Source organism: Hypanus sabinus, chromosome 8 (assembly GCF_030144855.1).
Source record: "Hypanus sabinus isolate sHypSab1 chromosome 8, sHypSab1.hap1, whole genome shotgun sequence".
Lineage (NCBI taxonomy): Eukaryota > Metazoa > Chordata > Chondrichthyes > Myliobatiformes > Dasyatidae > Hypanus > Hypanus sabinus.
In genome coordinates this window covers 73,339,499-73,353,507 of record NC_082713.1, presented here as the reverse complement: position 1 = coordinate 73,353,507, position 14,009 = coordinate 73,339,499, and the positions used below count along the sequence as shown (strand labels likewise).

Here is a 14,009-nt window from a genome sequence, read left to right as displayed (position 1 = left end):
TAAAGAGTTTTTATCATGTAAAGCTGACTCATCGATGAAACAGTGGGCAGGGATTCACTTGCAGAGTAACTGAGTAGCTGTTCATGTTCTTCCTCCTCAGTGCCCTCCCTCCAACGGCTCTGAAGTCACAGAGTTCAGGTTAGAGTTTGGAGGTGTGGAAGACTGCATGCAAGTTATTTACAGTGGTCCTGCACAAAGTTATGAAGTGAAAGGTCTTAAACCTGCTACAGCATACTACTGCAGGGTTCAGGTATGAAAAATTACTTTATCTGGCATTTGAATGTCAGAATTATAACAATTTTCTTGAATTACATTTGTGTAACTCTTCTGCTATCACTTTATTTTATTCAGGCTGTGAATGCTGCAGGCGCTGGGTACTACAGTGACACCATCATATGTATGACACCTGCCTCAGTACCGGCTGCAGTGAGTGTACTGCAAGTGATTGATCTGGACCAGCTTGAAATTGCCCCTCAGTCGCCATCCACTTGCCTTGCAATTCAGTGGGAAGAACCATGCTGCCATGGATCGGAAATCACTGGTTACAACCTAGAATATGGAGGTAAACAGATCGTAGCTGTTAGCACAACCACAAGTGCCATTATTGAAGATCTTCAACCAGATACAACCTACAGGTACTTGGTTAGAGTCTGCCTTCCATTATGTACTGTGAATAAGTAATTACATTTATCAGAAACTGCATGATGCCAAAGTCAATAATGTGCTCCCAATATTTTTAGGATCCGTGTGCAGGCTATCAATAGTATTGGAGCAGGCCCTTTCAGTCATTCCATTAAAACCAAAACAAAACCATTACCTCCTGACCCACCTCGCCTTGAGTGTACTGTATTCAGCCACCAGAGCCTTAAACTAAAGTGGGGAGATGGGCTCAACAAAGCTTTGACCACTGAACCAACACAATACACCTTGCAAATGGAGGACAAACTTGGCAGGTAGGTGGGGTTTGCTACTCAAAGTCTATTTTCATTTTTGTTAAGAGTTTATGGCTAAGAAAAAGCCTGAAAGCAGTCTTATTTAATGTGAAGGGTTAGTTTATTTGTCGGTTAAAAGCTGCTTCTACCCCGCTGGTCATCGATTGGCCCATGTAAAGGATGCAGCAGCTCTTTCCTATTGGTTGCCGTGTGTGCCACAGTACCAGTGTATGATTTCCGGTGCCCTGGGGGCTTTCCTTTGTCTCCAAGCGCTCATCTTCATGACCAGTGCTGAAGAACCGTTGGGAAAGTGCTGCAGATATAGTAGGGCCCATGTTCACACTGAGCTAAGTATCTGTTGGATGCTCAGTTTTGCAGTCGTGTAACTTGGAGAAACATAATGAAGTATCTGTTGAGTTTCAATTCAATTCAAGTTATTTTCCATGAGGAACTTCATTTGTGTAGTGGTGAAGCCAACGTCACACAACATCACACCACATATAATTAAACATAATATAAAATACTCACAATAGATAATAAATACTAAAAATGAATGCATGTAATTTAAAATACAAATACTCATAGTAAAACTGTTTTTTCTGTCGAAGTTGCTATGCGTACTACGTATTCAAAATTGGGTGTTGAGGAGGCAAATGGAGAAAACCTCCAAAAACTGGACAGACTGTTGTGGTGCTGATGGGCAGGGACCTGTAGTCATGTCCAGATAGTGTAGAGAGAGAGCGTAGTACGTGTAATGTCCTCTACTGTGTTGAGCTTTCTTTATTGTCCATTTCTTATGGATGCTATTGAGTGATTCTTGTTCCTGGTCAATGATTTTGCTACTTATTGTGATAATTCTGTTGAGTGTGTGAGTTTGATGGTGTTCATTGCTCCAAACCATGCGTGATGTTACTGGTTAATATTGATTCAATCAAGATTGAAGTGTTGCTGAATGTTTAGTATTGTAGGATGGCTTAGAATGTTTGGTCGAGTGTTTTACTGTTTGTCTGTAAATAAATGATTATTGTACTTATTCGTAATCAGCGTCTCTGTCTCACTTACCAAAACCTGTGAACTTGCTTCCTCATAACCGTTTGGACATCAGCCTATTTTGTGGATTGTGGAACAAACACAATTTTATAATGATAGTGGATATCAGAATACAAAATGGCTTTACAACAGAACTTGGATGCCTGTTCACCCCATGAAGCTTGCAGCTAATGTTACTCCTATGGAACGCAGTGGAGGCAGGTCCATGGCTACAACTGGAACCAGACATTAGAGTCTGTTTGGTCCCACATGCTAAATTTAAAAAGATCAATATGAATCTTTTATCTTAGCTCCATTTCCTTTGGTACCCCTTAATATCTAAAAATCTCTATCAATCTTTGTATTAAATATACTCCATGATTGATTTGCCATAGTGCTCTTCGGTAGAGAATGTCACTAATTCACTTCACTAGGTGAAGAAATTCCTCCTTATTTCAGTCCTGAATGGTTTAGTTCAGACTCAGACTCTAGTTCCAGTTGCCCTGGTGTAAAAATATTCGGTCAGGACCAACCTTGTTAAGTTCTTTTAGGATTCAAGCAGATCACTTTTTCTTTTAAACTCTAGAAAATGTGCCCATTGTGTGTATCCCTCATCACTGAACTGATCTCTTATCCCAGGTATTAATCCAGTGACCCTTTCTCTCTATCATATTATTCCTTGCATCGCGAGACCAGGTTGTTCACTGTATTCAAATACAGTCTCACCACGACTCAATTATAATTGAAGCAAGACATCTATATTGTACTCAAGTTGTCTTGCAGTAAAGGCTAGCATACTATTTGCCTTGTTAATTTATTGGCCAACATTTATGTTGACTCCTGGTGTTCAAGGAAGTTCAGGTCACCCTGAATGTTTATAGCTTTCACTTGCTTACTGTTTAATATGCTTTTCTATTTCTTTTTTGTCTGTCAGCCAAGAAATCTGCATACCATACAACATGTACTCCACGTCCTTCCCCATCCATTCAGCCTCTCTAAATCTGCTGAGGCCTGTTAGCACTCTCCTCACAGCCCACACTCCCACGTAGCTTTTTCTCACCAATAAATATGTGTATAGGTACACGTGACACTCTCACTCACATCATTGATCTAGATTGTGAACAACTGAGCTCCAGCTGTGGTACATGACACATCTTAGACTCCCGATTCAAAAACGAATTTACTTCTACTCTCCTTATTCCACTAAACAATTCACAGTCTAGGCCAGTTTTTACTACTGCCCACCCCCCCACACTCTTCCCCAGTCACCACTACCATTGGTGGTGAGGGCTAGCTATGAGCGAGCCCAAGGCATGCCAGGGGGCTACACTTCAATAATTTATTTTGAGACATCTGATCAAAGTTCTTAAAATCCATCATATTTCACTTGGTTCCTTTCCCTTTGCACAATTCCATTAACAAAATTAAGTGCCATTTATATGTGACTGTATCTCATCTTTATTATAGAGCTTCCTAGCATCAATCTTGTATCAATATGAAAGTTTGATTGTGGTTTTCATTTATACTGTGATTATGATTTATAGGGACGAACAACATGACACTTTATTTCATTGTGTAACATGAATGCTGTATTGAATGTACAGCTAGTTATTTAATTTGGTATTGACGTGATACAGTTTACTCTTTATGATTAATGTATGGTCTGCTCTTTACAATTGTTGGAAAATACTTTACCCTTTGTATGTCCTTCAGGTTCATTTCTATCTATAGTGGAGCTTGTCATACATATAAAATCCAAAGATTGAATGAATCATCAGCTTACAACTTCAAAATTCAAGCAATTAATGATGGTGGAGAAGGTCCATTTTCTGAAGTGTACACTTTTGTCACAACCAGATGTCCTCCTCCTGTACTTAAAGGTAGACCCAATGTTTTATAAAATGCATTTTGGGTTTTTGAACCATTGTGGTTTCTTTGAATGAAGTAACAATCAGAGAAAACATCTTCACTCATTGAAAACTGAGTTTTTGTACTCACTTCGTTATGTCATTTCCTTGCATATCAGCATGTAAGAGAAAGAGTAGTCTATCATTATGACATGTTACAGCAGAGATAATTTTCATGTGCATTTTCTTTCATTACCAAACCACTTTGCATAATAAACGGCTCCATTTATGTTCTTTTCAGCTCCCAAGGTACAAATAGTGGAAGACCATACTTGTGAAGTAACATGGGAAGCACTACAACCAATAAAAGGGGATACAATTATTTATACTCTTCAACTTATTACTGGGAGAGATACTGAGCAGGTAATTCAATTTCTTTCCTGCATCTATAATGTGTCAAGGACATACTAACACAATTTGTGAGTGCAACCCTTAATGTGTGTAAAGCTTAAAATGAAGAAAAACTTACCACAGAACGAACTACCCAGCCTAATCCCACTTTCCAGCACTAGATCTGCAGCTTGCAGGTTCTGTTTTCTTCAAGTATACAAATGAATCCTGGTGCAGGATTTCAACCTAAAGCATTGATCATCTCTTTGCCTCCACAGGTGCTGTCTTAGCTCACTGAGTTCTTCTGGCAGTTTACTTTTGTTTTTGCACACAATTGAGTACTTTTCAAAATGGAGTGAATAATTTCTGCTGTAATACAGTGGTGCTATAAAGTTTGTGAACCATGTAGAATTTTCTCTATTTCTGCATAAATATGACCTAAAATGTGATCAGATCTTCACACAAAACCTAAAATTAGATAAAGAGAACCCAATTAAATAAATAACACAAAAAACATTGTACTTGTTCATTTACTAATTAAGAAAAATGACCCAATATTACATGTATTTGTTGAAAAATGTATGTGAGCCTTTGCTTTCACTAACTGGTGTGACCTGCTTGAACAGCAATAACTCCAACCAAACATTTTTGGTAACTGTTGATCAGTCCTGCACGTTGGCTTGGAGGAATTTTAGGCCATTGCTCCTTACTAAACTGCTTCATCTCTGGAATGTTGGTGGGATTCCTTACATGAACTGCTTGCTTCAGGTCCTTCCACAACATTTCTATAGCATTGTCAGAACTTTGATTTGGCCATTCCAAAATGTGAAGTTTCTTCTTTTTAAACCATTCTGTTGTTGATTTACTCTTTACTTTCAGATTGTCTTGCTTCATTATCCAACTTATATTAAGCTTCAGGTGACAGACTGCTAACCTGACATTTTCCTGTAAAATGTCTTGATACAATTTTGAATTTATTGTTCCCTCAACAATTGCAATCTGTCCAGGCCCTGAGGCAGCAAAGCAGCCCCAAACCATGATGCTCCTTCCACCGTGCTTCACAGTTGGGATGAGGTTTTGGTGTTGGTGTACAGTGCCCCTGTTTCCTCCAACATGGCAATGTGCATTTCTGCCAAAAAGTTCAACTTTTATCTTGTCTGTCCACAGAACATTGTCCCCAAAGTGTTGTAGAAAATCCAGGTGGGCTTTTGCAAACTTGAGATGTTCAGCAATGTTTTTTTTAAAGAGAGCAGTGGTTTCCTCCATGGTGTCCTTCCATGAACACCATTCTATTTCAGTGCTTTTCTTATAGTGGACACATGAACAGAGACTTTAGCAAGTTCTAGAGATTTCAGCAGGTCTTTTGCTGTTACCCTTGGGCTCTTTTTCACCTCCTTCAGCTTTGCCCCTTGTGCTATTGCTGTGATTTTTGCAGGATGCCCACTCCTAGGGAGAGTAGCAACAGTACTGAGTTTCCTCCATTTGGAGACCATTTCTCTTACTGAGGACTGATGAACACTCAGATCTTTAGAAATGGTTTTGAAGCCCTTTCCAACTTCATGCATCTCCACAATTCTTCTAAGGTCCTATGAAAGTTGTTTTGGTCAAGGCATGGTGCACATAAACAGATCTTTTTTGAGAAGACCAAGCTCTATCAGTAACCTGACTTTATGCATTTTTTTTAAATATAGGGCAGGGCACCTCTACAACCCACACCTCCAATCTCATCTCACTGATTGGAACGCCAGACTCCAAATAGCTTTTGTAGAAGGCATTACTCCAGAGGTTCATATACTTTTTCTAACAAATACCTGTAATATTGGATCATTTTTCTCAATGGATAAATGAGCACTTATAATGTTTTTTTGCTATTTATTTAATTGGTTCTCTAGTTTTAGGACTTGTGTGCAGATATGATCACATTTTAGATCATATTTATTCAGAAATAGAGTAAATTCTGCAGTGTTCTCAAACTTCCATTTGGTGAAGGGAAAATATTTTTATTCAATCTCCTTTGTAGTTTAGATCTCTGCCAAGGTGTGCCTTGAATATTTTCAATAATTACAAGAATTCCAAAGGTACTCTACCTTCTGAAAGAAGAAATTCTTGTCTCTGTGAAGTGCATGCACCCAAATGCTTGTAGATAACCCCACTACGTGAAACATTTCTCTCAGTATCCATCCTCTCATTCTTCCAAATTCTTCATATAAAGTGTGGACCCAATCTGCTTCACCTTTCTTCATGGGTATGTCCCTTTATTTCAAGACTTTAAATATGCTGAATCTTTCCTGCATCTCCAGTGCAAGTATATCCTTCCCTAAATTTGCAGACCAAAAGTGTACTAGTACTCTGAGTGTAGTAACCTGTAAAGCTGCATTAAAACCTCCCTAATTTTACAGTGGGTACCTCTTGCAATGAAGGTGAATGTTATCCTTCCTGTTATACAGTGATGAGAACTGTACACAATACTCCAGATGCAATGTCACCAAAGTACTGTGTAGCTGCAACTTGACTTACCAACTTCTACAGTCCACTGTTCCAATTGATGAAGACGTGTATGCCACTATCTCCCACCCAGCACTTATCCTTACAAGCGGCCTAAGTGCTACACCTGCCCATACACCTTCACCCTCACCTCCATTCAAGACCCCAGGTAGTCCTTCCAGGTGAGGCAACACTTCACCATCAAATCTGCTGGAGTCGTCTGTTGTGTCCAGTGTTCCTGATGCGGCCTTCTCTACATTGGTGAGGCCCTTCGCCAAGCATCTCCACTCCATTTGCCACAAGCGGGACTTCCTGATGGCCAAAAATTTTAGTTTAGATTCCCATTCCCATTCTAAAGTTCCAGTTCATGTCCTCCTTATGTGCCGAGATGAGGCCCCAGCCTCAGCGTAGAGGAGCAACACCTTGTATTCCATTTGATGGCATGAACATCGGTTTCTCCTTCTGGTAAACAACTCCCCCCACCCCCATTACTGACTCTGACCTTTTATCTTCTGTCACCTATGTATTGCTTCCTCCAGGATTGTTGATGGAGGAAGCATATAGAGAGGCAGCATACTGCATAAGAGGCATTTAGACAGGCACACTAACAGTCATGGAATCGGGGGTGGGGGGGGGGGATATAGACCATGTGATGGCAGGTGGGATTGGTTGAATTTCGTACCATAGTCCTCATGAACATCATGACCAAAGGGCTATTTTGACGGACAAGATCCCTGTTCACTTGGAGAGAGAGGAACTGGTTCGGGTTGAAGGGGGGGTCATAAGTTTTCTGTAAGGGAGATCATATCTCACAAGTACAATTGAAATTTTTGAGAAAGAAACTTAGAAAATTGATAAAAAGAAAAACAGTAGGTGGGGTTTTCATGGTTTTCAGAAAGGCTCTTGACAAAGATTCACATAAGACTTTTCCAGAAGAGGTATGTGGGAAACTGGATCCCAAATTTGCTTCTTATTAGAAGTTGGACCACATTGGTAAATGAGTGTTTGTTTTTTTTTTGATTAGAAGTGTGTGCCAAGTGGTGAGCCACAGGAATCAGAGCTGGGACCATTCTTTGTCATGGATTAGAATGTCTGTGCTCAAATTAATAAGTTTGCAAATGACACAAAAGTTGGTGGAGTCCTAGATGGCAATAAAGTTTGTCTAACAATACAGAGGAACATATGAACTTGAATGTTATGTGGAGCGGTGGCAGATGAAATTTAATCCACATACATGTGTAGAAATATACTTTGGGAGATCTAGTTCTGGTGAGACAAGTTGAGTGAATATCAGGAACCTTAGGAGTGTTGACAAACGAGACCTTGGGATGGAAGTACTTAGCTCTATGAAAGTGGTAACACTGGTGAGTAGGGTAATGAAGGTGGCATTTGGTAGGCTTGCCTCCATAAGCGGTGGCATTGGCTGTAAGGACGTCTTGTTGAAATTGTAAAAACCATCGGTTAAATCAAACTTGGACTACAGTTCTGATTGCCATACTGCAGGGAGGAGTGGTAGAGTACAGAGTGATTCACCAGAAGTTACCTGGATTCAACAGGCATGATTTATTTTCACTGAAACATAAGAGGCTGAGCGGTGACCATATAGAAAATTTTAAATTTATGAGGGGCATTGACAGGATAGTTGGCCTGCCTTTAGGAATAAAAACTGTCTTGATCCCAGTTTAAACTTCATATATTCAGTTTAATATGAAGGAATGTAATTATCTAAGGGTTAAACGTTTTACTCAGAGAGCGGAAACTATCCGGAATGAGCTGCCAGAGGAGGTGGTAGAGGCAGATACAGTTAAAATTTAAGAAGAAAACATTTGGATGGGTACTAAGATAGTGCAGGCACGTAGAGATTCAGGCCTAATCCAATGAAGTAAATCAGTGTGGATGGACAACACAGTGAGCAGAATGGCAGGCTAGAAGGGTCTGTTGCTGCTCTGTCTGATTTCAAATGGGGGAGCAGGCATAAGGAATCGCTATGGAATTATGGGTATCACACACTTAATTGAAGAAGCAGCAAACACAAACGAATGAATAAAGTTATTGTGAGACGGTGAAATATCAGTACATGGAGAAGCAGACAGCGGAGAATAAAGAATGAGGAGGTAAACATTTACTATAGACAGCCCTGGAAAAAGATCTAGCAACATACATGTGTTCCTAACAGTACATTTGTCACTTGTTGTGATATATGTGTGTTACCTTAGTAACCTTGATGTTTGAAGTCACTCAGTGGAATTCAGTGCTAAGGTTATTATGGAGTATTTCTTGAAAGCACTTTGATTCAGTCAGTTTTCCTCCATATCATTACCTGCCTCAAGTAGTCATAGTGCTTTGAAAAATTCAAACTAGTATATGTATGGATATGATCATATAGGGTTTTATTGATTGGGAGATAATTATTTGTCCTGCTTTCTGCATTTAAATTTAGGTGTACAAGGGTCCCATGTCTTCATTTTGCCTTGCCAATGTTCAGACAAACTGTGAATACAAGTTCAGGGTCTGTGCTGGTCGCCAATACCAAGATGCCATTGGAACACAAGAGCTATGTGGGCCTTACAGTCCTACTGTATCATTCTCATCTCAGAAAGAAGAACCAACCTCAAATCAATCTGAAACTACAACTGAGCTTACAAAGCTTCACAAGAAAATGCTAAGTGATGAACATTTTGCTGCCCTGATTGTTATAGGATTTGCAATACTTTCCATTTTGTTTGCTTTCATCATTCAGTACTTTGTAATTAAGTAGCAATTGAAAAAGACACAAATGGCTGTGATTGGCTCATTTTAGATCAATGACTCCGGCTTTCTTCTCTTAGTTCATTGTTGAAATGATAGATGGGAATGATTTTTAGATGGAATACAGTAATTACTGCTGCTCCCAGAATCTTGAGTTTGTATTAATCGAACTCTTCAGTGCACACAAAACTATAATTCCCATAAAGAGACCCTTCCGAAGCTTCCAAATTCAGCGACAGTTGTCCTCTTAGCATTTTATTCCATCACGCCAGTGGAGTTAAGGACAAATGTTTTGAATAAAGGCCTTTCTGAAGGCTGTTGTGGTAGATACAAACATAGCAGACATGTATTAAGACAATTAATGTTTTGTACAGTCTGAACAGAGATGTATTAATTTTGACTTCAGGTGCCCCACAAACTAGTTTAGTGGCAGATTTCATTGCAAAGAAATAAAGCATAACCACTGGTTGTAAATAAAATGTATATTCAAACAAAAATTTGGCGAAAAACTTCTGATTACATTTCATTTGGGGAAAAAAAATGGCTCCTTGAATTGCATGACCTCCAGATTGAAACCCCAGATTTATATTTTTTCTCTCAGTCCATGAAGGTAATGAGTACCACCATGTTTCCAGCAAAGTGCATCACTTTGTGGAAAAGCAGAAAGTTAAAAAAATGTCTCTGATTGTAACAATGTAACTATTGCTGATCCTAAAGTTTAAACGAATGAACTTTTAATTTGTCTTGTTCTGTGATATTCCTTCCCCCCATAACAAAATGTACGTAAATATGGCGAATTGAAAATGGCAGATTCCCCCTTAAGAGAGACAAGGAGAGAAGTATGGCCTTGGGTATTGTGAATCTCAAAACTTATAATACTGTTTTTATAATTATAATATGTTGCTGAACTTAATGTTCGAAGTGTTTCTTTATCCATTTTCATATACAGTGGATTCCAGTTAATTGGGACACATGGAGACCAGTACATTTTGGCCCAACTAAATGGCTGTCCCAATTAGCCGAAATTTTATGGATATAGCTTAATGACAAGCTACCGTTTAACTGAGTAACAATTAATGTATTTAAATGAAATACAGAATAAATTAGAACACTACCTAATCTAGTGCAATTCTATAAAACTCTGTATTAATTCCTAATAATTATCAGCAATAATCAGACTGCTTTCAAACAATGCTGTAGACAATCGCATCTTCCAAATCTTGATTTTCACTGCCACATTAAAGATAATTGTCGACATCTTCAAACGCTTTGTAGTTCCTGACTTTTTGAAGTAGTGAACTGGTTTCATTTTCACTCCAGGCCTTTTCTGGCATCTCTAAGCCTGAATACTTGGAATGCAGTGAGAAAGGCAGTACTGAGTTGTCTTACTGCTTATTACTTGCCAACTAGCTGAAACAAAACTCATACTTTTTGGACATAAGCACACTGGATTTTTCAAAAGTCTTTGCACTAAGCATAGTGTAGAGTCTAACAACCACACGACATGCACATGACTGACGCTAGTTAGAAGCTGTTCAGCAACAGTCTCCTGTACCAATTAAGTGGCATAGTGTCCCAAATAAACAAAGGGAATCTTTCTTGATTTTGTTTTTTAAGAGTTGTCCCAAATAAGCAGCAGTCCCAATTAAACAATGGGCCAATTAATTGGACTCCACTGTATTTAGTTATCTTCAGAATGACATGATTACATTCCATTACTTTTCCATCAGAGATGGCACCATTTGGTTTTTAATGCTTTGCAGTTGGAAGAGATCTGTTTTTAAATTTTTATTTTCAATGAACATGGTACTTCATGAAAAGTCATTCTGTGCTCAAAGTGACATGTCCCAGGGATTTCATTTATTGTGCAATTCTGGAATTTACTCTCTGAATATATATGCATATCTTCCAGTTTATATTTTATTTATTGTAATTAAGAGTCCAGAAAATTCACTGAATGTATTGTTTATCATATTAACTTGAGTTTTTAATATAGTGGAGGTTGTGCATTTTCCCTGTTAATGAAAATATTTCCATATTAAGATGACGTTGAAATGACATGTTTAAGTCTTAATTACCCCAAGGAACAGTTTGCATGGCATTCCAAGATCAACTTTTGTTTTCGGTTCCAGTTTTTTAAATTCCCTAAAAGAACTTCAGCATGCAGTTAAACTAAATATCAGCAATAGAATATTTTGTTGAATTTTTGCCAAAGTTTTTTTTTAATTTCAACAAATTTAAGTCACTATGGCGGTAATAGGCTGATTTATAGTGGTAATCTTTTCTAGATTTGGGCTTTGTAAACTGGAGTATTTTCATGAAACATATGGTGCCCAAATATGGATATTAGGTATAATAAGTAGGTGTTGTATAAATACTTAAAGTAACAGTGAGATGGTTTACTCACTACAATATATTGTACAGGTTTAGTAGAATTTGTTGCATAGTTTTTAATATGAAATGTACATTCCAAATATAACTTGGATTGCATTAATGTACTAAATACTGCTTTTAACTTTGTATTGTATTAGATGGAATCATTCACAGGTTCATATGAAAGTCGTCATTCCTATGTATAACTAAACTGTAACTATCAAATAGATAATATATTTAATAACTGCTAATAAAATGTAAATTAATTCCATAAAATGTAAGAAGTTTGTACATGTATATTTAATTTCAGGCACAGGCAAATGTTTAGCTATAGGTGTTGATATTCTCTTGCAAAAGTACACTTGAAAGCAAATTGGGCTTTCAATAAGAGTAGATCTATTTATTTTTTTATAATACGTCAAAGCCCTTTTAAGAAATTGTTCTTAAATATGGTTTAGAATGAACCTGATCTAATTTACTTAATGAAATGAAAAATAATTATATATAGTATATTCAAAAATATCTTTGATATAATTAGTTATATGAAAAATTCATGTTTTGCATACAGTGTTTATCTGTAATGTGTAGGATAGTTTACAGAACTTACAAGCAGGAAACCACAGATATTTATAAACTGCGGTACTTAAATAATTTGGCTCTTTGGAAGGAAGTTGTCTACTCTTTGGGTTAGGATAAATAACTACAATGAATCTTAATTCATGCATCTGGCAAAAATCTAAGTTCTTATATATTTTTCAAAGGAAAATGAAACAAATGGAATATTGGAGCAGAGTTTATAATTTCCTGTTGGGATTTTAAATCTCTAAATGGAAATCGAAGTCTTGGAAATTATTTGTTTTCAGATGAGATTAAGTTGTTTTGTTTCAAATTGCTGAACATGTATTAGAATTTTATATGCTTTGTTTCTAAGTAAAATGCAATGAATAAAGCTATGCTGAGCACCCCTATTCAGTCCTTGCCTTCCAAATGCAAATAAATCCTGGATGTTGGAGGTGATCCGTGAGGATGAGGCTGTAGTCATTGTTTTTTTTTCCCTTCCACACCACACTGTCAGTGTCTGCTACTTGACATCTACTGTAGCTTCTTAATCAACCTTGTGTGAACCTGAAGATATAGACGTTATCTGCATCCTATAGGTAAATTATTGAAGTTTCCCAGGTATGCAGATTCTTCATTTTCACAGGAGACAGTTTTCATTCATTCTAGTTGATAGCACTAAATATAACAAGGGTTATGGGACTAGGCAATTCACAGCTTATGGTGCCGAAGATCTGCACGTCAGAATCAGGTATCCTCTTTTTAAGCAGATCCCTCAATCAGGAAGCTTACTTACATTGTGGGTTCTGAGGACAGTGCTGCCCCTTCTACAGATGGGCCAGGAGAGCTAAAGAGTGTCTTGGTATATAATGCTGTTCTAGTGTAGTTACAACATGCATCTCCACACATAAAATGCAGAAAGTTCCCTGAGGTAACCTCTCCGAGCAAGCAAATCCAACAAAGACTCATCCAAGTAATCCATGCTGAAACATCAAGATGACTTAAAGGGTCATTAACAGCCCTTCCAACACACTTACCATTAATCTGCTCCAACTAGTCTAGTCTGGGTAAAACCAGGACTCCCACTGAAAATATTAGCAGAAGAACTGTGTTCCAAAGGCATGTTTACTGTCATTTGACTTGGTGTGAAGTCAAAAAGAAACAAAAAAATTCTCCACTGGCTACATAGTAGAATTGTACAACACAGGCCCTTTGGCCCATCTGGTCTATACTGAACCATTTAAACTGCCTAGTCCCTTTTGATTTGCTTTGGACCATAGCCGTCCATGTACCTATCTTAACTGCTGTTAAACATTGAACCTGCATTCCCAGATCTTGTGATAACACACTCTTCAGTGCCCTAACGTTCACAGTGTAAGACCTATCCTGGTTAGTTCTACCAAAGTGCAACATCTCACTCTTGTCTGCATTGAATTCCATCTGCCATTTTTCAGCCCATGTTTCTAGTTGGTCCTGATTCACTACAAGTCCTGATTGTTTTCCTTGCTGTCCACTGCAGCCCCATCTTGGAGCCGTCCGCAAATTTGCCGATCCAGTCAACCATATCATCATACAGATCATTGATACAGATGACAACGGACCCAGCACCGTTCCCTGGCACACTCCACTAGTTACAGGCTTCCAGCCA

The 14,009-nt window shown here is 38.1% G+C and overlaps 1 protein-coding gene across 1 annotated transcript in view; it reads left to right on the top strand.

The window, feature by feature from the left end:
- LOC132398222 (fibronectin type-III domain-containing protein 3A-like) overlaps positions 1–12,776 on the top strand; it is a 135,326-nt gene extending 122,550 nt beyond the window's left edge. The window contains exons 22-27 of the mRNA XM_059977340.1: positions 101–250; positions 352–635; positions 741–953; positions 3,675–3,841; positions 4,110–4,231; positions 9,123–12,776. Of these exons, the coding sequence (XP_059833323.1) occupies positions 101–250; positions 352–635; positions 741–953; positions 3,675–3,841; positions 4,110–4,231; positions 9,123–9,440 (1,254 nt within the window). The 3' untranslated portion in view covers positions 9,441–12,776. The remainder of the gene's footprint in view (positions 1–100; positions 251–351; positions 636–740; positions 954–3,674; positions 3,842–4,109; positions 4,232–9,122) is intronic.
- The last annotated feature ends 1,233 nt before the right edge of the window (positions 12,777–14,009 follow it).